Raw genomic sequence first — 26,418 nt, forward strand, 5'->3', positions numbered from 1 at the left:
TAGAGTCGATTATAGCATATCTTCACAACATGTTGTGTTTACAATCCGGATACACAATGAAAACCGTTCAGCTGTTACTTTCTACTGAGCATTTCCGTGTTTTAAAAATTCGCCAGAGCAGGAAAGCAAAACCATGTGAAATCATTTTAAACAAAACTTTAAAAGTACTTTGCAGAGAGTGCATTTTTGAAAAATTATTGGTATGTGATAATTATGTCATAATTACACCCAAGTTGTACCCATGAGATAATATACCCGACGAACACCGACCCTACCCCCTCTTCTCCATATATCTGTATATGTATATGCATATATCAGTTATAGAGGTTAGAATTTTATGGCCAGAAATTAGTCCTGACTTTTACCCTATTTCATATGTAACCAGTAACAAGGCACTGTTTTCTGGTGACAAAAGTATCATAACCTTTGACAAAACTGTTTATTTTCTTTCCGCTGGATGGTTTAATTTCATCCATCAACAATGGTTACATTACTATTCTATTGGTGACAAAAGGTAACAGAGGTGACGAGCCTTTTTCTGTTTATCAGGGGTTCTTATTTTATTTGGTTACAATGATTACAACTATATTCTATAGGTAACATAGGTGACGAGCCTTTTTCTGTTTATTTTCAACCTATATGGCTATATTGGAGAATAATGTCCGCGGCATCTCTTTGATCTCGGCAATAACTGTAGTAGAATGTCTCATAACACGTTTTTATTGATTTGCAGCATTGAACAAATAATGCCGATCAGAACATATATTAATAACTACTGATACCCAAGTAACAGGGACCAATTTCTAAATTTAAATGACAGTCGTGATTCAGAATGAAATGATCGATCGTCATTATATCCTTATTGACACAAAAAGAAAAATAAACTCAAAGAAAAATAACAAACAAGACAAACAAAATCACATCTGAGCTGGATGGATCATTTAATTGAATTTAATTTTTTTATTCTTTATTTGAGCAGTTATCATTCTGAATAATTTGTGACATATAACTGAATGCCTGTGCAATATTTTTCAACCATTAACGCCCTCCCACAACTTTCACATCAACCATGCTGAAGCATAAATAATGAAAGTAGCATGTCAAGGATGTGTGAAAATCTCCATCTCAAAAGCGCTTAATCTCGGAAGGTCTGTAAATGTTAATTTTCAAATATCGTTTAATGATCAAAGATAGAAAGGCTTATAGTTTGTGATCAATGCATTTATTTATTTTTTCTGCTTCAATTTAAACAAAGTGACATAAAACACACACAAGACGACCCTGAATTGGCGACTTCACTGTAGTACATGAAGTCACTAATATGTAAACGATATGACCGTTGGACCAAGCGCATATTTAACACAGTGCAGTTTGATTTGGCCTTTAAACTTTTTTACAATACTTCTTTTCTAAAACCAACATGCCAATATGCCAATATGCTACGAAATAGAATATAACAAGGAACTGATGTTCGTTCAGGTGAACGATGTGGCCCATGGGCCTCTTCTTTTCTTTTTTGAAGATACTTTTTTCTTTAATTTTAAATGATCAGGAAATTTCCAGAATTAAGATTGTTATTGGTTTTTTAGCTCACCTGAGCTGAAAGCTTGATTGAGCTTTTCTGATCACTTTTTGTTCAGCGTCTGTCTGTCTGTTCATCTGTCTGTAATTTTTTTTTACATTTTCAACTTCTTTTCCAGAACCACTGGGCTAATTTTAACCAAATTTGGCACAAACATTATTGGGTAAAGAGGATTCAAGTTTTTAAAATGATGGATCACGCCATCTTTAAGGAGGAGATGATTAGGCATTATTGAAATTTTTTTGGTATTTTTTCAAAAATCTTCTTAAAGACTATTTGACCAGAAAATCTTAAAATTGTGTGAAAGCATCCTCAGGTGGTTTAGATTCAAGTTTGTTCAAATCATGATCCCTGTGTGTAGGGTAGGGCCACAATGTAGGGTTGAATTTTTACCTAGGAATATATTAAGAGAAATTTTTTTAAAATCTTCTTGTCAAAATCCATTTAGCCAGACAAGGTTAAACTTGTGTGAAAGAATCCTTAGGTGGTGTAGATTCAGGCTGGTTCAAACCATTATCCATGGGGGTAGGGTTAAGCCACAATGGGGGGAGGGCAAATTTTTACAAAGGAATCTATATAGAAATTTTTGAAAATTCTTCTCAAAAACCATTTGGACAGAAAAGCTGTAACTTGTGAGGAAACATCTTCAGGTAGTGTTGATTCATGTTTGTATAAATAATGATCCCCTGGGGTAGGGTTTGACCACTTAGTAGAGGAGGGTGTTAAACTTAATTATTATCAAAAACTTAAATGCTATGATATATGGTATTACTTACATGCAAGCATGTTGACATATTGTTGATTCTTAATAGTGTAGACTGTGGCCTTGGAGCAATTCTTGTGCTGTACTTAAAACGTGTCTAAGTCCCATTAAATATTATTTGCATAAAAATAAATGTGCACCATATTCAATGAATACTTTTACATTAAATATCAACTTCAAATTAATGTGTTTAAACAGTCTACACATACAATCACATAACCATATAAACTATCAAACATGCTTAATACCTTGTAATTGACGTCTACGAATGTTCAAGCACGAATCAAAAAGCAGTCACGAATATTCAAATATTTATGTATAATGTTTGTTCCAGCATTACATGTTATTCATGTGAGTGATATTTTGCCTCTTTTGATTGTCTTTCAGGAAAACTTTCAGAATGGAGAAACCAGATGAACCTACTGCAGTTATCAAAATGAAGCGGGACTTTGAACAGTTCTTGTCTGGCTCAAGGCACAATGGAAGTGGATTACAATTCAATCTGGATCAAGATATTACGGAAGACCTTGGTTTATCCTATGAGAGCTCATCTCTCTCTAGGAATTCCTTATTAGGTACATCTTCTGTTGACATGCTCTTTTTCTGCCACTTATTTACTGATATAGATATGCTTCAATTTTTTAGCAGTGAAATTTGTCAAAGAGCAATTCATTTTATGTCCCACATACCCCCAAGGAATGATAAAGAAATGAAAATTTATTATATTGTGATATTAGTATAATTTAGTAATGATTTATGAAAAGCTGAACAGAAAAGGCGTGACATGTTGTTTTAACAATCATTAATGTTGTTCCGACTGATTAATCAGTTAACTGGAAAAGATTGTCGTCCTTAATATTTTTTCATGTTTCTTTTCAAATTTTTTTTCAGCGAGAGAAAAGAAAGATGAAATGTTAAAAGACATAGAGATGAAGAAAGCAATGTGTGAAATTAATAAACTCAAAAGTGAGCTGATGTCTGAGCAAACTTCGAGAAAAAGATCTAGAGTTGAATTTGATAAGGATTTTGAATTCGTTCAAAGTGAGAAAGAGGTAATCAGAACAATTTTAGTTTTACTTAACTCCTTGAATACATATTAAAATGATAAACTATAAAATGTTATACATGTACATCTCATGAATATTTATGTCCCCAAATTTTCATTTTGTTAAAATATTGTAACTGATTAATCAATTTGATAGTGTGATTGATTGAACTTATAGAGACTGGAAGAGAAGGTGAGAGAGGTTCAGAGCAAGCTGTTGGTGTTGTGTGGCAGAGAGGAACAAGTGACAGCCGAGAACCAGGAGCTGAGAGCAGAGCTCGCCCACAAAAAGAAGCACTACAATGACAGTATGTCTGCCATGCAGAGTGACATCTTTAGACTGCAGGAAGAAGTGCAACAGGTCCTCTTAATGTTTTGTTGAAGATCTCTTGTTAGTGCATGTAATGATTATTTATAGGGCATGACATTTTGATTGAATCTATGGTTTTGAGTTTAGAAATTGGCATAAGAAAAAAGTGTATTTTATACATGTACAAAATACCGGTAATACAAGTAATAATACTTAATATTATTTTTTATCAATTGTAAGGTTCTTTTCTAGACCAAAGACATAGCCTCAGCTGAGCAAAGTGAATTGAGGAATCAGCTGTTTGAAGTTGAAGCCAAACAGAGAAACACAAAAAGTGATCTGGAGGAAACCAAGGCTCTACTAGAGCTCCAGAAGAGGTATATATAAAGTACTGCATTCATTGGGATAGCACATAAATGTAATACTTTCTGGGTTTTGTGTTCCTAAAATGCCACGTTTCACCAATTGATTTGTAATATCTTACTGTATACATTTATTTAATATGTGTACCAGTTTTTGATAAATGGTATTTCTGATGTTTTCAGTGCAGCAAAAGATTTACAAGTGAAAATTGCTGATCTTAACCAATACAAGGCAAAATTTGAAAAAGCAGAAATTAAAATCAAGGTAAAATCTATTTTTAAAAAAATATATTGTTTCTCTGGTTTTTTAATTGATAATGAAAAAGGTCGGGCTTTGTTTTAATTGGTCAACCTCTGTTTTGAAAGAAAATTGAAGTTTTTAGTAGTACATGTATTTCTATCCAGTTTATTCTGTTAGCTTCTCTATTCCATGACTCTTGGTGATTTTATGTAGGAGCTTGAGTACAAGATCAGCCAATCAGAAGAGGATGCCATAGTGAACAGGTCAATGAGGGAAAAACTGGTTTCTGTGTCTGGTCTTGAGAAGGAAATTCAAAAGTTAAAGCAGGAGAATGGGCACCTGAGGTTCATGTTTATTGCAATTTATATGTACTGGTAGGAAATAAATGATATTTAATTTCAAATACTTTGGTATCCAAAATCCATACTACAGGTACACATTTGAAATTGCGAATCAAAGTATCTGCTTGCAGAAACAATTAGTATAGACAGTTACACACAGTTGTGTGTAAATTAGTGAAAAAATGTTGTTCGGGTGTACAATACCCACCAAGACTTTTGACCAAACTGTCATTGTAATGCAGGGAAAAATATACAAGGAAATTTTAATGTACTAAAAAATTCAATAAACGATAATGATTCTGACACAAATTTTTTAAAAATCTTGACACTCTGCATAGTAGTTTTCTTCAAACAGCTCAATTTAATGAGTAAATATATGCAAGACTAGCCATTGGTTTCCGATGATGATATGTATAATTTAAAAATATTTTCTACAAACAGATCACTAAATATATCATAGTTTTATAGAGGATGCAAAAAAGCAACTTCCTTATGAAATATTGGCTTCAAAATATATGCCATATTACGTTCTGAGAGCATTGGCTTTGACTTTTTATATATATATATATATATATATATATATATATATATATATATATATATATATATATATATATATATATATATATATATATATATATATATATTTTCAATTTATTGATTTTTTAATTTATTAATCTAATAGAAGTAAAAAAAAAATTAAATTAACATGACATTATCATTTTTGACCAAAAAATATTCAATCGTAGTACTTTAGGGGATTCAAACTCCAATTATTAAAAAACACTTCAAACAAAAAAAACCTGAAATCATGCGAAGCATTGTTGGGCTGTGCTACAATACACATTGCATTTCTAACAACCCCTTATACTGCAATAAACAAACAGAAGTAGCATTTCTGTATAAAGGTTACGATATCCAATGCTTTACCTGTTAAAAAAGTGTCAAAATTCCATTGTGATGTAAAATACTTACTTCTTTTTCACAAATTAATATTCTAGAAAAAAAGTGTGTATTATTATATTAGGCAAAATACAGTAATATAATCTACACAAAGTATGACGTTCTGAATCCAGTACCGCAACTTAAACATTTAAGTCTTGTACAGGGACTGTAAAATAAGCAAAATCTCCATCATGCAAGCAACCAAGGATCAGAAATTTGACAGATGTAATTCTAAAACCTATTTTTAAATAAAAAGAAAGTTCAGTTCAGGTTTTTTTTTAAAAAATCTATTTTGCAAGCATATTTAATGGCTTAGATTTTTAAGTTTATACATATGTGTACTCAAGTTCCTCTGATATGATCAGATGAGTATTTTGTTAGATGTTTTAAATACTAAGTTATTTTGATTACTGTTGGATTGATTCAAACATTGAGGTACCGGTACATTTTATAAGTGTTTTGTTCATTTGTTTATAGTATGATTGATTTTGATGGAAGAATGGAGAGGTTAACAATTTAAACGTGTATGAGTATGTGTAACTTGGAGAATCCCCTAGTTTTATGTGTATTAGATCATAATTTCTGTACACTGCATAATTCTACAAGTAGTTCATAACTTGTAGAATCAAAAGTACATGGATGTTAAAACTTGTAGCAACTTTTGATAAAAATGTAGACTAAGTGTACATCAGACAATGTTTTATGTAAAGCAGACGATAAATTCAAGATGACTGTTTTCATCATGCAAATTCATTAAATCATTTCATTAACAGTTAGAGTAAACTGAAAGTGTTAAAAATGTTACCCGGTAATTATAATTATTTTACATGTAGGCATATGCCGGTACTTACAATTTATTAAACTTAACCAAATTTTGGTATGTGTACGTGTAAACATACTTGTAGCCCAACACATACCTATAGATGTACACGTTCAAATGCTAAACCTTTCTAATAGATACTGCTGGGCAGGTATTTGATTACAATTGAATGAAAAAAATTTTATGCAGAGAAACTCAAGAAAACAATGCTTTATTGAAAGAAGAAGTAGAGAACATGAAGCACAAATTGGAGAGAAATGAATTTCGCTGTGAGAGACTGTCTGTATTGGAAGCTGAAAATGAGGTAAGATAGCTTATATGCTACTTAATGGCCAGATTGATGCAAATGTGCAGTGTTTTATAAAAAGAAAGTAATAGTTTTGCTGTTAATATTTTTGGAATTTTCAATATCAGCATTAGATACAGATGATAGGCTTTAAAATTTATAAAAATTTTGTAGTAATTAATGGACCATTTCATACATTCTCAAGAAACAATAATATCTGTAAAATCATCCTTGCTTTTGTTCATCATCATATTTGGGGAAAGACTCTATCTAATTAATAAGTACCATAAAATCTAGTGTAAAGCACACACCTGTGTATAACACGCACCCCCAAAGTTTGTTGTAAAATAGTGAAAAAGCTGCTGTTCCTATTTATAAAATGCACCCAAAAAATGAAGAAACTGTTGATCAAGATTTTTGAAACATGAAGTACTTAAAAATTAACGTTTACAGATCTAAAGTAATAGTCTGGTGATAATGACAATTTCTGCATTGCATTATCAACATGTTATTATACCCCCCGCAAACGAAGTTTGGGGGGTATATAGGAATCACCTTGTCCGTCTGTCCGTCCATCTGTCTGTGCAATCGTGTTCGGTCCATATCTTTCTTATGGAGAAACATTGGTATGGCAGAAAAAATACAAAATTCGTGTCCGGTCCATATCTTTCTTATGGAGAATTATTGGAAGTTCTTACTTCACACAAAGATTGCTTATGACCTAAGGGTGTGTCATGACCTTGACCCAAGGTCATTTGGGCAAGGTCAAGGTCACTGGCAAAAAAAATACAGAATTCGTGTCCAGACCATATCTTTCTTATGGAGAGTTATTGGAAGTTCTTACTTCACACAAAGATTGCTAATGACCTGAGGGTGTGTCATGACCTTGACTCAAGGTCATTTGGGTAAGGTCAAGGTCACTGGCAGAAAAAGTGCAAAATTTGTGTCCCGTCCATATCTTTGTTATGGAGAAACATTGGAAGTTCTTACTTCACACAAAGATTGCTTATGACCTAAGGGTATGTCATGACCTTGACCCAAGGTCATTTGGGCAAGGTCAAGGTCGTTGGGAAAATAGTGCAAAATTCGTGTCCGGTCATTATCTTTCTTATGGAGAAGCATTGAATGTTCTAACTTCACACAAATATTACTTAGGGCCAAAGGGTGCGTCATGACCTTAACCCAAGGTCATTTGGGCATGGTCAAGGTCACTGGCAGAAAAAGTGCAAAATTTATGTCCGGTCATTATCTTTTTTATGGAGAAGCATTGAATGTTCTTACTTCACACAAATATTGCTTATGACCAACAGTTTTAAAAAAAATAGAGCAGTTGTTATTTATAGAAAATGGACGGTGAAATAGATTCATCCAATATTTTCTATAATTGGAAAAATACACGCATTATGATTTTTATCTTAGCGGGGGGTATCAATTGTGAGCTTGCTCACAGTACCTCTAGTTTACATCTATTTAACTGAGTGAACAGGTTCATATATTTCCTTATTTTTGAGTAAAAGCTATAATTGTTTTCTCTTCACAACCTAGCTGTAGGTTGTAGCTCCCAGTCTGAAAAAATTGAGACCTGGGAGCTACAATGCCTCCCATAGTAAAAATATGCATTTTACGGCTAGTTTTGGACTTATTTCCGAACACATTATATACAAATATTTTATTTTTAAAAAATTCCTTGGACATTTAACTACAGATATAAACACTTGTTTTAAAAACCATCACCTAGCTGCCCTGCAAAGTGAAGTGGTGCAGTTTGTTTACATACAAAAATGGCGACTCTAGATCTTGACAGTGAATTTAACATACTTCAATTTCTGAGATCAGCGTGTTTAAGAGAGAGTTTGAGGCAAGTTAAGTACCAATATTAGTAGTAAATTGACTGAAAAATAAAATGGTGCTAATTTTTTCCACAGAATTTGTGTGAAAATAAGGTTAATCAGTTTAAAACTAGCACAAATTTTTTTGCGCTGTAACTTGCAGATTTTTACTATGGGAGGCAGTGTAGCTCCAAGGTCATCCATCCGAACTTTTTCAGACCGATAGCTAAAGACCTGCAGCTATTCACAACTTAAAAAAGATCTTTTATTTATCATTAAATTTTGAAAAACTCATGATTTTGTACAATGTTGACATTACTAAATAAAGAGAAGCACAAAATTGAAAATTTATAGATTCCTTTTTCATACAGTTTTTAATTTCGGGATTCAACCATTTTGCATCAAATTGCGAGAATATAAAATTGCATATATCAAAATTTGATCATAGTTTCATTTATTATACATCTGTCCAAAAATAAAAGCGAGATTCCAAAATCAGCAAGATGTGCATTTCGCAATTTTTGTGGATATTACTGGTAATTCCTCATGTTTGATAAGGAATTTACAGTAATTGCTCACTAACAGTAAAACAAAGTAGAATATGAGCCATGTGTGTGTATATATATATATATATATATATATAAATCAGCAACTATTAAATGTTAAGTGCTTTTCTTTAGGAACTGAAGGACAAACTAATAAAGTGGGAAGAGGTCAAGTCTGAAAATGGATCACTTGAGTATGCTTTTGAATATTACACATTTGCAAAAGAAAGTTATTAATAAGCATGAGCCACAGCTTGATTAGACACAACTTGCTAACTTTAACCAATGTTAGAGGTCCTAGGTTAAGGTCATAGTAGAGTTATGTGTAAAATTCTTGTCCAGATCATATACTCCCTCCCCTTGGTCCAGTTTGGCTTATACTTCAACAACAAAGTACATGTGGTTAAAGTGTTTGTTGACCATGAACAAAGTCTCTAGGCCAAGGTTAAGGTCATAAGAGTAATAGCTTTTCAAAAAGCTTGCCTGACTAAACAAAATTATTCCATTGGAAGCATACATATTAATTAGTTTTTAGAAAATGAATTTTGATTTTTGCTGCTGTACATAAATTCATTAACGAAACATGCAGATTCAGAAAGTAATAAGTCTCTTTCTTCAACTTTATAGCATTATATTATTCAAAATTAAATTATTTCAATATTTCAAATTATTTCAAGAAAGCTTCAAATGATTGTAATCATGAAAGGGGGAAAGGAAACAGGTTTTATAATGTATTCGTTATATTAATTTGAAAAATCAAAGGCCTTCCTGACAATTCCAAAGGTTTCTCTTAAAGCAATATGAGCTGCATTTTCATGCTGAATTTATTTTTTATAAAAATGATTTTTTTCTACTAAAATGGCAAAAATAACATTACTGCTCTTGTTACTAAAAAAAATATGAAGTATTACACAACTAGTTTTGTTTAAAAATATTTTTCCAGAGTGACCACTGGTTATCAAAAATTGACAATTTTGAATTGTGTATTGCTACACATCCTACAATGTAATATTTCATTCTTAAATGATATGAAAGTCCACACAAATATAAGTAAAACATATAAAAAAGAGTAAAAAGTAAAAAAAAAAAAGTATATTGTTTGCAACATAATATAATAAAATTTATTACCTTGTTGCTGCCATTTAATGGTGTATCATATAAAATAATATTGATAACATTATAACTGACTCAATTAGAGGTTGTTTATACATGTATATGCAAGCTACACAGAGGTAATATTTTTTCACACATAACAAACATGTACAATATAGTTTCTATATCAGTGCCACAAAATCTACAACAGTCATCGGTTTTAATTTTGAATTTTTTTTAAGGTAATAACATACAGGAAGAATCGTATGAAGGATTCTGTACTGTTCTCATTTAATAAAATATTTTCAAGATAATAAGGTTAGAGATATGGACCACATATTTCTTCCACAACATTTCTGTTCAATGACACACATTTCAAAAAACTGGAAATAGCAGTAATAATACTATTGTACTGCATTACACATATTCTTGAAATATTGAAATTTTGCTGAAACATGTTTTTTGATAAAAATTACCGTCATTTGATAAAAAATCACCAACATTTTTAACACCATTTTGATACCATTGTTTAAAGAAAACATTGTTATTATTAATCCTTATATTAGAATTTAACCATACTGGAACATATGAAAAAATTGTTTTTCACATACATATACAATCATTTTCATTATTCTTCATTACATATATCCATGAGGTAAAAACATCATACCAAAAATCATTTTTAGGTATCAAAACATCTGAGATAAATGCATCACCAAAATCAAGTATTTTATTTACAATGTCTCTACCATTTATTGTTAACCATGACTTGTTATTTTTTGTTAATTTCTTAATCCAAAAGCATTTTAATGACTTGATAAAAAGCAGATAAGTCGTCTTGAGATTCAACAACTCTTTTTACTTTATCACATTTTTATTTCCACATAAATTCAAATCTTAACAAAGTAAAGTTATTTTTTCACATTTTGGTGAGGGAAGAACTGAGAAATAAATGAATGATTAAGTTTTGGCAAAATTAGGGTTTCAACAATTGTAACCCAGTCCTTTAAACCAGAAAATTTTGAAAAAAAAATTCTAAGTCATCAAGAGCAGCAAATAAAGAATTAAGTGAGTTGTCAAGAGTTAATTAGCAAATTATCGTCCGCATATTGTGAAAATTTATGTTCCTTATCATTAACAAAGATGCCTTAGTTTTATATTACTGTTTTGTTTTATAAGAATAGATAAAATTTCTGCACAGAGCAGGAATGAATATGGGGCAATAGGATCTTCCTGTCTACAACCTCTTCTATACTGATAGATAGATATGATAGATGTCCACATTGTAGAACAGATGCTTTAAAATTTGTGTTTAAAATATCAATCCAGTCTATATAGATTTTCCCCAAACCAAAGTAATTTAAAACCTTGTGTATAAAGGACCAGGAAATTGAACTGAAAGCTTTTTCAAAGTTGATCAAAACTAATAACCCATTTATATATTCTGATTTTGTGTAATGTATGCCATTATGTCATAAACAAATCTTGTGTTTTCACCAATATATCTACCTTTCATGAATCCCAACTGTGTATCAGAGATAATCAATTCAAGTATAGGTTTTAATCTATGACTCTAACATTGTTTGAAAAATGCTTAAAACCTGTGTGTCATGTCTTGTATGAATGGAAATGATTAGAAGGTAAAATTTAATACAAAGCTTCCTTTGTTAATTGTTAAATTATCATTCCCCCCCTCTGAAATGGCCGCGTTGATGTATTTTTATCCTTTTTAGCTCACCTGAACAAAGGTTCAAGTGAGCTTTTCTGATCACCAGTTGTCTGTCATCCATCTGTCTGTCCGTCTGTTAACTTTTCACATTTTTGACCTCTTCTCTAAAACTACTAGGCCAAATTTATCCAAATATGGTACAAAGCATCCTTATGGGAAGAGGATTATAAATTAAGTGCTAAGCCCTTTTTAAAGGGGAGATAATTGCAAAACAGTGAGTATAGGTTGTGTGTCTTTAAAAATCTTCTTCTCAAGTACCAATGCACCAGAAATGCCAATATTTACACAAAAGCTTGTAAATATTAAAAATCTTCTTCTCACGAACCTCAATGCTATAGTATATAGGATATTACTTTGCATACGTCCTTGGCTATTGTAGATTCTAACCCCAGGCTAAGACTATGCCACCAAGACGGGTTCAAAGGTTAACATACAAATTGAAAAATTGTTTAAAAATTTTCTTCTACACTACAGTGTTACAGTTGGTGAGATTACTATGCAAAGATCTTCAAACTGTAGATTCTAAATTGTAAAAACCATGACCCCCGGACCAACACTGGGGCCCCAGAAGGGGTCCAAAGTTTAACATAGAAGTATATAGGGAAAGTGTTTGAAAATCTTCTTTTCAAGAACTACAATGCTACAGTTTGTGAGATTATTATTCAATCATCCTCGAATTGTAAAGATTCTTAATTGTTAAAATTGTGATCCTAGTACTGGGGCCCAGGGGATGTTCAAAGTTATCATAGAAATATATAGGGAACATGTTTGAAAATTTTCTTCTCAAGATCACAGTGCAACAGATTGTGGGATTACTATACAAGCATCCTTGGCTATTGTAGATTCTAAATTGTTAAAATCATGACCCACGGACTAATACTGGGGCCCCAAGAGGGGTTCAAACTTTAACATAGAAGTAAATAGGGAAATGTTTAAAAATCTTCTTCTCAGGAACTACAATGCTACATTTTGCGGGATTACCATGCATGCAATGTTGGATAATATAGATTCAATATTTTTGAATTAGTGACCCCTGGACCAAGGACGGTTAAAACTTTAACATAGAAATATGTATGGAAAATTTGTCAATTTGTCAAAATACTATGTTAGCATTCTCAAAAAGTGTAAATTCTAAATTATTAATGCTGTGACGCTCAATCTAATACTGAGGCCCCAGAAGGGGGTCAAAATTTAACATACAATATTTAATATTCAGGGTTGTCTCTAAAAATTGAAGTAGGAGGAAGAAGTAAAAAAGTAGAAGGGGGTTTGGGGGTCTAGCTTATAGATAGATTGTGTTTGAAATGCAATATTAGCTGGGTAAGTAAGAAATTATAAGCGGGGGAATTCCCCGCCCCCCGGGTCTTAGAGACAACCCTGAATATTATAGAGGGAAAATGTTTTTAAAATCTTCTTCTGAAGAACTACAGTAAAACACGCTTATTACAAAGTGCTAGGGACGGGTGATGTTACTTTGTTATAAGCAAGCTTACAATATCTCTAGTTGTTTTTGGCTAAGAGTAATAAAAATATATACATTTAATAGCAAAATATAAAACTTGTATGCTTAATTAACTGAAAAAATTCACACCATAATGTCCTGTCACTCAATGAACTGTTAACATATGGTAGTTAGTGTTTGTATAATGTTTGACAAAATTAATGATTGATTTTTCAACAAGTTTGCATTGGTTTGAATTAAAGTTTTTCTGATAGTACCTATTTTCTTACATATATGCAAGGATTTAACTATTTACTTGATTTAATTGAAGCCACTTTCCTCCAAAAGCATTAAATAGACTAGAAAATCAAATATAATACCTTTACAGTAACTGATCATATTCCTATTACAGTGAAACTTGTATAGTACGAACACGGATATAACAAATTCTCAGATATAGCGAAGTTTTAAAAGTCCCCAATCAAATTCTTATCAAATCTTTGCCAAATTTTACGGATATAACGAATTCTCATATAACAAATTTACAGATATAGCAAACTTATTTTGAATCCCGTAGAGGTAAATAATAATGATGAAATTTAACACTTTTATAACGAATTTCTTTACAAAATAAAAAAGTTTGCACTACCATTTAACATAATAATTTGAATGAATTTATTTTCATATAAATTTTTCAATTCACAATCTGATTATTAAAGGTATCAAAGTAATGTGTTTTATTTAAAGCCCCAATTAGCAAAAATTATAGTCTGGTGAAAGAAAACATGAAGTGAATTTGTTATAGTTATTATTACAAATTTGTTATTATATAAATAGTGCCTGTTTGGGAGGGTAACAGTTGAAATTGACACCCCGAGGAAACCATTGTCAACCGACGCGAAGCAGAGGTTGACAATGGTTTTCAAGGGTTGTCAATTTCAACTGTTACCATCCCAAACAGGCTCTATTTATTTTATTATACTGAATGTCTTAATATTAGAGAATTTTTTTACTACTTTTATATAGAAATGACGTGAATTCTACACAGAACCGTATGCGCATAATTAACGCGCATGTAACAATTTGTTGTGTTACCCATTGCTAAGTGTGTTGCTAACGCTGAGGGTAATAGAACGGATTGTCAACTGTGTCTTAACCAATCAGATTTCAGTATTTAACATGAAAGTATAATAAACTGATATAACGAATTACGGATATAACAAAGTAAATCCATTGGTCCATAGGACTTCGCTATAACCGAGTTTTATTGTATATGAAACCTTTCGAACTAGACATTTCAAGTTAAACTTTGTTGAACTGTAAATTTACAAGTACTTTTTATGTGTAGAACTCCATCACAGTTAAACCAAAGATTAAAATACCTCCAAGAATCCCAAGCTATTATGTTGGAAAAGCAAGGTGAATTACAATCAAGGTTAGTGCTTTTGAAAACCAGTTGATATTTCAACTTAACATACCTGTGTTTAATATTATAAATTTTTTTTTATCAATGCTTAGTTATTTACATTCCTGCAAGCTCACCCATATTTTTAATTATAATTCTAGATTGCTTTTATATCATGATAAGATCTAAAAATAAATTATGTTGCCTGCAATGATCCAACACATAACACCTGAATGACCCAACATTTAATTATACAAGGTTGGCAGGTATTATAATTATGGGAAAGATGGATTTTTATTATTCTGAATAATGATGTTCAATAAAACGACAATGTTGACAGTGTGCATTTAAAAGAAGAAGCATTAAAAAAAGCTTCACAAAATCAGGAGAATTTGGTTGCCCAGCTGACCACAGAGAAAACAAAGACTCAGCAACAGATGCAGTTTATCAAAAGACTCCAGCGGAAGCTTCTCCTGATATCAAAGGTAAATTATAAGAGGTGTGATTTTCCTTGCAATTGTATTATAAAAATTTATCATTATGAAGATCTTTGTAGCAATTATCGAAGTACAATGTATAATGGTACTAGCGCGAGATTTTTTATCAGGCCAATTGAATTTGATAAATCTAAAGACTAAGCTTTGTTTTGACATCAGGAAAGAGATATGTACAAGAGCTTGATTGACTCTTACCAAAGTGAGGTTACAGTGAACATCTCTACCACAGCATCTTCACGGATCCAGCAACTGGAGGATATTCTTGAGAGTTACAGGAAACAGATAGAGTCTATGGAAACGGAGATTTCCAAAGTCCCAACAAACCAGGATATAACATTAAACATCACTGAGGTAAGAACCTAATAAAAAAAAAAGGAGACTGTAGTCTTTCCTCCAGTTTTTTTGGAGGGGGTATGGGAGGGGTGGTGATGAGCAAATAGTATAGTTTCTAAAATATGACATTGTAATTTATTAATAGAAAGCCTCCAGTGGAGTTTCCCAGTCTCAGGAAACCTCTGACCAAAGTCTCATATTACAATTAAGGTAATATATGGCACATGTGATTGTAATCTAATATGTGTACTAGACTTCAGCTGGTTTTCTTTAAAAAAAAAAAAAAGGATCTGGAAGAGGTTTGTTAGCTCACCTGAACCAAACGTTCAAGTGAGCTTTTCTGATCACCTGTTGTCTATTATCCGTCTATCTGTCTTTGTAAACTTCTCACATTTTAAACTTATTGTCTAAAAGTCTAGCATAGAAATATATAGGAAACATGTTTAAGGTGGAATAACACACCTGGAAAAAGTCACTACAATTAATTGGAACTTTTTGATAATGAAAGATATAATGATAAATAAACTGTACAAATGTCAAATAAGCAAAAAATTTGCAGCTTGGGGAATAAAAATGAATATCTAAAATAATTATTCCAGTAAGTACCGGTAACAACAAAAGCCCCTGCGGGATTTGAACTTGGGATATACGGATCACAAGTCTGACACTTTATTCACTCGGCCATGGAGTAAGTTACATGTTTCAGTCCATAAAATCCTTTTAATAAAACAAAATGTCGTTTCGATTAGCGGTCAGCCATTTTGTGATGATGTGTTATTCCACCTTAAGAATCTCCTTCTTTAGAAGTACAATGTTACAGTTTAGGCTGTGTAAGAGTATAGATAGTGTAAGATTACTATGCAGGGATTCTCAAATAGTGAAGATTCTAAGTTGTAAAAGCCATGACCTCAGGACCAACACTAGGGCCCCAGAAAGTGTTCAAAGTTTTTCATAGCACATTTAGGGGAAATGTTTAAAAATCTTCTTCTCAAGAAGTACAATGCTACAGTTTGTGAAATTACTATGCAAGTATCTTTAAATTATGAAAATTCTAAATTGTGGAAGGCTAATACTTTAGCCTCAGAAGGAGTTCAAAGTTAAACATAGAAATACATAGGGAAAATGTTTAAAAATCATTTTCTCAAGAACTGAATTGCCACAGTTTGTGGGATTACTATGCAAGCATCCTTGGCTATTGTAGATTCTAAATTGGTAAAATGGTAAAAATTATATTAGTGTATTGATAAACATTGTATTTTACAATACCTGTGAAATAAACATGATTATCAAACATTTTTTTTATTTAACATATGATATAAGATATTTTGTCAAAACAGTATCCATGAATATCCAAGATCATTAAATATGATTTTCATTTGATATGATAAAAATGGTCTTATAAAGGTGATGCCTCATTAAGGTGAGCTTTGTAATCTGTGATTACCTATGTTTTTTTCATCACTTCTAGAGAAAGAATAGCGTTTTTAGAAAAAGAATTAGAAAAAACATCAGAAGAAAAATACACTTTGGAAGCAAGAATTGAACAGAAGCATCTTCAGGTATTAATATACTGGTATATAAGTCCATTATAATAAGTTATACTATAGAAAACTCAAATTATTGTTAAACTTTTTGCTACTTGAACATTAACCTTATTACAAATACATGAAATCCTGGCTTTGATAGATTTACATGATATTGCCGAAAAATAGCAAATCAACATATTCAAGCACATCATATTAATTCAAATAATTGTCTGTTTTAGGGTGACTATGATCCCAGCAAACTAAAGGTTTTACACTTCACCATGAACCCTGCAGCGTTAGCTCAAAAGAAGAGAGCAGAAGAGCTGATCAAACTAAGGGAAGAAAATGAGCGTTTGAAAAAAAGAGTGGAAGTCTTAGAGGAATCCAAAGGGCAGGCTCAAGACGTAACCTTTCAGGTTGAGCAGAAAATGTCTGAGGCTCCTTGTCCCTCTAAGGAAGTGGAGGAAATGAAGAAGATGCTGGAGACAGAGGAACTTAAAAATAAACGGTTGTTGGAAGTGTTTAAAAAGACTAGCCAGGAGCTCCGTGAGGTGTGCTATCAACTGATGGGCTATAAAATAGACATGCCGTGTGCTAACAAATACAAAATCACCAGTCTGTATGCAGAATCCCCAGAAGACTTCTTCATGTTTGAGGTATTATTCTTGGCAGATTCAACCTCTAATCTGATAAAGTGTTTGTATAAATTTTTTTTCCATAAAGGAACATTCTTTTTTTAAGCTCACCTGAGTGGAAGGCTCAAGTTAAAATCAAAATCTTGAGGAGTAGGGTGGAGCCACATTGAGGATCCAATTTTATAAAGGAAAACATTTTAATAATTCACTAAAACTGAAATGTTATAATATATGGTTTAACTTATACACCAGCATTTTAAGATATTGCTGATTTTTTAAAATTGTTAAGATTTGGCCCCTGAACGATTTATCAACCTCACAAGGGGTTCAGAGTTTAATGTAGGTGTATATCCCAAATATAAACAATTGTTTAGAATTTTTTTTGAGAACTGCACTGCTCAACTAGTGATATGACATAATGACCTTAAAATCATCCTGTTAGAAAAGGGACTTGTTTATAAACATAAGAATGTCCAGGAGAAAGAATTGATTTTTATTTAAACAGGATCTACATTTATTTTACTACATTGTCTAGATATTTTGTATATTGACTTCATTAAGCGATGTGGCCCATGGACCTCTTGTCTTTTTCATAATAAACTTTTTCTATTTATGTGATAAACGTATATGTATGACTGTATGAACATGTATTTGCATGTTTAACCTTCGTTTTCCCCTATTTTCTTTGGTAGCAATCACCAGGTGGAGGGGTTCAATTCTTAGCAACAGATTTTGCTGAGACACTGCAGGATCACATAGAAACATACATCTCTAAAAGAAACTCTATCCCAGCATTCCTAAGTGCTGTGACGTTAGACTTGTTCAGTCGTCAGACTGTGAATATTAGTTAAATGTTTGTGTTTATTCATTTAAGGAGGCCTACTGCAGCACTATCATATTAATTTAAAGTCTGTCCCAAGATATTTATGCTGCACATTTGGACAATTTTTAATAAAAATACACATACCTGTGAAAGAAGTGCAATTGAAAATGATTAAAGAGAAAATTTTCAAGATACCTTCATTCACACATTATCATTTTTCCCTTGTAAAAATTCACAAGACTGAAAACAGATTTCCTACGGAGATTTATAATGGGGAATGTTGACATCTTTGTCTATTCGAAAGCTTAATTAATTAAGTCTCTTGGAATACCTCGCACAATTTTCTTTCATCTCTTTAGCAATGGAAAATCCCCATAGACTTTTTATCTTTAGGTGTGTTTTGAAACCTGACAAGCTAAAGGGGTCGTTTCAAGAAGAAATCTCAGGATTTTTTCATATTATTGAATGAACATCATCTGAACCAAGAGGCATTTCTAAATAACAAATAATTTAGGAAAATATGTGACAAAAATATCTTGGGACAGACTATAAGAGAGATAAATTCAAAAAGTGCTGATAAAGGTGAAATTAAAATATGATTGTTTATATAAGCTGTTTTACTTGAAGTAATGTTGCAATCTATAGAAATGGTATGTGCTTGTTAGGAATATGATGGAGAATTCATTTTTGTTTTAGTTAATCATAATGTTGTAAGTGAGCAATGACATCTGCATCCACTTTTTTATCAATTTGAAATTTTTTCAGTTTCATTTTCTTTTAAATTCCTTTTTTCTGTTGTTTTTTGATTGTTTAATATTTGAAAAATAATGGAAAAATAATTTTTATTTCATGCTGCTATGCTGTGCAAAATACAGGTATTGTGCAATGAAAACCGAAGTTGGCCACCTAAATATATTTCTTGTTGATGAATGGATTATTATTAAATATGTAGAAAATAAAGGTGTTAAGGTCTTTTGATTGTCGCATGACCTCATTGTGAGCAATCCGGAATATTTTATGGATGATGTAGAGAGTTTACAGTTATCGGTTATAACATAAGTGTTACGTGATGCATGGTTTTACCAATATTTCTTGATTTATACTTGTTTTTAACACATTTTAAGCAATGTAAAGTGAAATGGCATTAATGTTTAACAATTATAGAAAGTAGTTTGAGTTGAAATCGCTGAATTCAATGAAAAACTTATAAAACCCTACTTATGCAAACTTGACAGAGAGTACAATTCATAAATTTTTACCTGGCTAGGTAAACGTTTCTTAAATGAATTACAAATGAAACAATTTCAGTGAGTTTGAACTGATATAGTGTAAAAGTTAATAAACATTTTGTGTTGCTAAACTGTGCTTATTCATGGTTGAAAAGCTGTATCAAAATGCACTGTAAATGTTATAGCTTTCATACTGGCAAGTTGAATGGCCTCAAGATGTTAAAATACATAAAATAAAAAATTGTGATTAATATCTTTAAAAAATGCCTTAATATTTAGATATTAGTAAAAAAAATAATGTGATGTTTGATCGGAGAGCAGTTGTCGCTATACATGTAAATATACATGTTCGAAATGCCTAAACGATGTTTTTCATCAAAGGAAACCCACAGCCAGTCTCGTATATATGCTTGCTGACATTTTTGACTTCTTCTCAAAAACAACTGAATCAATTTTAACCAAACTTGGTACAAAGCATCCTAATGGAAAAGGGTTTCTAAAATGTTAAAATAAAGGGTTTAACCTTTTTTAAAAGGGAGATAATTGCGAAACAGTGAGTATAGGGTGTGTGTCTTTAAATAAATATTCTCCTCAAGAACCCCTGCTTCAGAAATGCCAATATTTACCCAAAAGCTTGTATATATAGTAAAAAAGAGTGGCGCCCCAGAAGGGGTTCAATGTTTATCATAGAAATGCATAGGAAAAATGTTTAAAAATCTTCTTCTCAAGAACTACATCACTACCATATGTGAGATTGCTACGCAAACATTCTCAAATAGTGTAGATTCTAAATTGTTAAAGGCAACCCCGGGACCAATACTGGGGCCCCAGATAGGGGTTGAAAGTTTAAAATAGAAATAGCATATGTTACAAAATAGAATGATACAAGGAACTGTTGTTCAGGTGATCGATGTGGCCCATAGGCCTCTTGTTTAATATTATTAAAACTGTAATCCATATTCAAGGTTTTTTTGTTTGTTTTTTTTAGAAAATGTAGGATTTTCTCAAAATTAACATTACATGCTTTGACCACTAGTTCCAAACCAAACAATCCAGCTCTCTATTCGGATTAAGTTGCCTGAATGTAAAATCACGTAGGTAAACGTAAAGAAACTGTCATATACCTAAGATACCAGAAATAATTAAAAACGGTAGAAGATGTAGACAACGAATGTCGATATAAGAAGAAAGAAAGGAGACTTTGCATGGCATCAAGATCCAATAAAATGATTTTGTTTACGATTAAATGATCTCTAAAATAGTGAGACGAAAATGTATAAGCAAACATATGTTGCAACAAACCCTCGTAACGATGATAGTGGATGCTATTCTTCAGTCACGTTTTTTATATCAATACTACTATTAATAAATCTTTAAAATAGTATCGATCACTAAAACTTCAATGTGGCTGAGAATACAATCCGTTTTAATTTGTAAAAATAAGTTTAAAATCCCAAGCAAGTTTCGAAGTCACGAAAACTACAACCAAACTCTTCAACCAACTGCCCTACACTATTATTCAAACAATATTACAAAAGGATAATAAGTAAAAAGTGATTATAATAGCTTATTTAATCACAATGAGTGTAAATTTTATTTTTCCGTTTCGTACTTTATTAAGCAAATTAAATGCAATGGTTTAGTTGATAGACATTAGTAAGAATGATATCAAATAATTAAGATACTAATCATTCATAAATTATGAATAAATGATACAAAATAAATAGTTTACGTCCAATTTATATAAATATTTAAGCGATATATGTCATAGTATTTTCCCATTTCCTGTTCCGCTCCGCTTTTCGTAACGCGTTTTAGCTATAATGGCTATAGTGTCTGCAATAGTATTTTTAGCAATGTTAAAATGACCATGAACAAGAAGCTAACAGGTCTTAGTGGTCACCAGAGCACCATAGCCCATACACAGACCTGTAGAGGAATCTCATAGATGCCATTAATTAGGTTTCATTCTGGAGTAAAAAAAATAAACTCTTGTAATGACCACCCCCTTCCTACCTGAGATCTTGCAAAAATGACTGAAACCTATAATTTCGGTGAAGAACTTATAGTAACTGTTTTTAAAGTTACAAATAATATAATTATCTATTAATTCGTGAGTTCACTTAGGTTTCCTTTCCAAGAATCAAGTAATAATCAACAAATGCAACAAGACCAATATAACACGCAGTTATTATCAGATTCTACTAGGGCCTTCCTTGGCAATTTAATTGTAGAACCATCAAAGATTCAAAATCCAAAATCAACCTATAATCAGCTACCTGTAGACTGTGGGTTTAAACAAACAATTACCTTTGCTACCCCTGGGCTACACAACCACTATCAATTAAACAAAAAAAGCTCAGTCGAAAGTCACATAGACACACTCGAAGTCACAAAGACACAAGTTACAGAAGCAGGATTAAGAACTGAGTGATCTAGCTAACGATTCTGTTGTTCTGTAGAGTTTCACCAGAAGACCTTTTGAGTCGTTCACCGGCAGAAGACTGACCAAGAATGATAGGGTGGCTATATATACCCAGCAAGTTCTCACTGATTGGTCTAATCATGCATCTCTATTGGGTATACTGATTATCACTGATTGGTCAGAAATAGAGGCATCTGGTTAGTTAAACATATGATATATTTCAATCCGGAAGTAAAATCATTACTTTACCCACGCCTTTGACAAAAATCTGCGTCCTCGCATTCAAGCGGTATGAAAACAGTTGATAGACATAACAAAATCATTATAATTAAAGGTATCAAAACCTTTTTAACTAATTTATCGATAAAATGAAACTATTCTCATTGTCTTTGGCATTGTTTTATATTAACAAAAACTGTATAGAACGAAACAAAGTCGTCTAAATAAGCTGGTCGTTTGATCAGTCTCTTACTCGATGTCATGTCATTGACACTTTTTTCGTCGTCAGTCTGATTATATTAGTTACTGTTTCCTGCTTATTTAGATGTAACTTCTTTGTTTCTTTGTTTGGTCTCCTCTCAAGACTTGTTTCACAACTGGTCGGATCTGATCTGTATGTGTGACGTGATATATCCCCCTGGAACCACAATTGACTTTGTATGTCACGTTAGAACGTTTTTCAATCACTTCAAAAGGACCCTACCAGTAAAAAACAGAACTTTGGCGATTTACCTGCTTTTCGCACTGGAAAATAAGCATTAACCTTATCGCCCTTATCAAGTGGGTGTAGCAACTTATCGACCTACCATCATCATGTTTGGTGTTGTGCATGTAGTTTCGTGGACAGCTGATCTGTAGGCCATCATCACGTATGGGAGGTGCTTATCCTAGTCATTGTGATGCTCATCGACATATGCAGATAACATGTTGGCAAGAATACTCGGATCGTATGGTTGAGAGATTTAATACCCCTGGTATACACCAGGGGTATTAAATCTCTCAACCATACGATCCGATTGATGCTGGAAGGGGTTGTATGCGTTTTCTTTATGATAATAATCTGCACATTTCTGAAAATAGTTGGCTTTGAATTGAACACCCTGATCAGAATGGATCACACGGGGTGCCCCGTATCTTGTAATGACTTCTTCCACAATTAATTTAGCAACTGTTGCTGCCATTGCCATTGGAAAACTTTCGGTCCATTTTGTAAAGTAATCCGACACAACTAGTTTGTATCGGTTAACCTCGTTTGACAGAGGAAGTTTACCCTGTATATCTGTAGCGATACGTTCTAAAGGTGACTACAGTGACAACTTGCATTGGCGCCTTCTTATTTGTTGTTGGTGCTTTGCGCCGTTGGCATTTCCCACAACCAGCATTGTCCTGTTTCACCTACTTCTGCAATCCAGGCCAATAAAATTTTGAGTTAACCTTTCCAACGGAAAAATCCGGTTATTAAAATGGTGAAAATGGCGGGCGGGCGGGCGGCTGCCAAAAGGGTACCCTCATTGTACGGATAACTCCTCCTACAGTTTTCAAGATAGGAAGTTGTTCTTTTGCAGATCAATTGTACATATATCAGAGGTGTGCATATTGCTAGGATTTTGATTTCCGATAATTTATGAAAAAAATACCAGCTTTTGAACTTAGTCATTTTTTGGCTAAATATTGCATATAGGGTACCCTCATTGTACAGATAACTCTTCCTACAGTTCTCAAGATAGGAAGTTGTTCTTTTGCAGATCAATTGTACATATATCAGAAATGTGCATATTGCTAGGATTTTGATTTCTGATAATTTATCAATAAAATACCAGCTTTTGAACTTAGTCATTTTTTGGCAAAATGTTGCATATAGGGTACCCTCATTGTACGTATTACTCCTTCTACAGTTCTCAAGATAGGAAGTTGTTCTTTTGCAGATCAATTGTACATATATCAGAGGTGTGCATATTGCTAGGATTTTGATTTCTGATAATTTATGAAAAAAATACCAGCTTTTGAACTTAGTCATTTTTTGGCTAAATATTGCATATAAGGTACCCTCATTGTACGGATAACTCCTCCTACAGTTCTCAAGATAGGAAGTTGTTCTTTTGCAGATCAATTGTACATATATCAGAGGTGTGCATATTGCTAGGATTTTGATTTCTGATAATTTATGAAAAAAATACTAGCTTTTGAACTTAGTCATTTTTTGGCAAAATGTTGCATATACATGTAGGGTACTCCATTTCACTGGATAAGGGTTGACATGGATTATGGATACAGTTTACATAAAAGAAAACCCGGTTTGCTGTCACCTTGACAGCTTTTCACTTGTTTAATTTTTTTTTAACCTAAATAAGTGGTCGTCATGAAATTGACTAAGCACAGTTCAGCGCACACTCTATGGCAACACAGCCTGATACAAAACTTTCAAAATTTTGCAAGTCTTTCTTCTAAACAAAAACAGCATCTTTACGTTCAAGAACATCCCAATGTGCAAAAATGTTACAGAAACAAGGTTCAGAACTGAGTGGTCTAGCTAACAAGTCTGTTGCTTTCCGACAGAGCCCAAATCCCTGTTCTGTAAAGCTCTAACCGAGGACCCATACTATTTGGGCGTCCTGTGATAAAATCTCTTTGAATTTAATTTATTCCTTCGATGTGTGAGTTGTCCCATCCTGGAGCAATCAATACACAACGGAAACGGAATTTTATTGTCAAACGACAAAGTTACAAACTTCTAAACTACAAAAGCTGCTGTGAGAAACCTATGAGTTTTCCCCCAAAGATGGCGGCCAAGGAACATAACTTTTGTAACGTGTGGATTGGTCTATGATAGGGTGGATGTATGGTCTATGATAGGGTGGATGTATATATACCAAGCAAGTTCTCATTGATTGGTCTAATCATGCATCATTTCTATTGAGTATACTGATAATCACTGATTTGTCAAAAATAGAGGCATCTGATTAGTTAAACACATGATGCACTTTCAATCCGGAAGTACACTTATTACATGATCACGATGGAGTGCATGACCTGATATCGGAAAGGTGCAAGACTCTGATAGGAAATAATTTTCCCATTTTTGTTAACTTTCAAGATAGCTTTTATTTATAATCGGGGAGTCTCAGCCTCAAAGTATTTTTAGCTCACCTGTACCGAAGTTTCAGTGAGCTTTTCTGGTTACCTGTTGTCCCTCGTCCGTCCGTCTGTAAACTGTTCACATTTTTGACTTCTTCTCTAAAACCACTGGACCAAAGTTAACGAAACTTGGTACAAGGCATTATTATGGAAAGGAAATTCTAAATTGTTAAAATAAAAGGCGTAACCCCTTTTGAGAGAAATCATCGCAAAACAGTTAGTATAAGGTGCGTGTCTTTAAAAATCTTCTTCTCAGTAACCACTTTTGCTAACTTTTTATAACTTACATTTAATGTCTGGTAATTAATATTATGACTGTTTGAAGACCACCCCTTCTTGCCTGATTTTTCTTATTATCAAAAATAAATGGCAGTATATACACAATTCCATGTTTTATGTTTTTCTATCAGTCCTAGCCAGATCAACACTGCAGTGTTAGTGTATTTAGCTATACTACATGTTTGGGTTTAAGACCACTTGTTAATTGTTTATAAAGTAATAAAGATCATTGTAAACGGCAACTTTAACAATACACACATGTATCTTTGAGTTATCAGGAATGGGTTTAACATTTTTTAGTTCCTAGTTAGCCTTTACGCGTGCAGGAGAGCAAAAGTAACACACCATTTTTTATTGACAGAAATGTCTCTTGTACAAATTTAAATAATTAAAATCTGAGACAATGATAATTCTGGCTTAACCATGAGATCAGTGTAATTTGGAAATAATCACATTGTCCACTAAGTTTTTAACGATCTCCGATCCTCAGCAATGCTCGATAACTCTAAATCATCCGGATTTCTTTTTATTCGTACCATAAATCTGCCTTCCCTATAGACAATGTCAACTAGTCTTGAATTGTTAATATTACACTAAACAATTACATTTCAACGAACTGCTTGGCTCCATGGAGACCAACTTCCTAAAGGTAAAAGGTCTCGAGCCACTGATGCACCGATACATTTTTTTTCTTATTTAATCTCCACTTGTATACGCTATTTATTCCATTATATTCATCGTAGCCTAAATTGCATTCAAAAATTCTTTTAATCAATTTTATTTCATTTATAAAGTTTGAA

At 32.5% G+C, this 26,418-nt stretch overlaps 1 protein-coding gene across 1 annotated transcript; it reads left to right on the forward strand.

The window, feature by feature from the left end:
* Nucleotides 1-53: 53 nt before the first annotated feature.
* On the forward strand, nt 54-20,030 carry LOC105329118 (mitotic spindle assembly checkpoint protein MAD1). The gene is made up of 16 exons (XM_011430291.4): nt 54-200; nt 2,733-2,920; nt 3,237-3,397; nt 3,569-3,751; nt 3,953-4,077; nt 4,246-4,327; nt 4,517-4,647; nt 6,599-6,713; nt 9,205-9,263; nt 14,680-14,766; nt 15,077-15,221; nt 15,393-15,584; nt 15,712-15,776; nt 17,035-17,125; nt 17,332-17,748; nt 18,420-20,030. The coding sequence occupies exons 2-16, from the start codon at nt 2,746-2,748 to the stop codon at nt 18,576-18,578; spliced, it is 2,187 nt and encodes a 728-aa protein (XP_011428593.2). The 5' UTR covers nt 54-200; nt 2,733-2,745; the 3' UTR covers nt 18,579-20,030.
* The last annotated feature ends 6,388 nt before the right edge of the window (nt 20,031-26,418 follow it).

Source organism: Magallana gigas, chromosome 7 (assembly GCF_963853765.1).
Source record: "Magallana gigas chromosome 7, xbMagGiga1.1, whole genome shotgun sequence".
Classification (NCBI taxonomy): domain Eukaryota; kingdom Metazoa; phylum Mollusca; class Bivalvia; order Ostreida; family Ostreidae; genus Magallana; species Magallana gigas.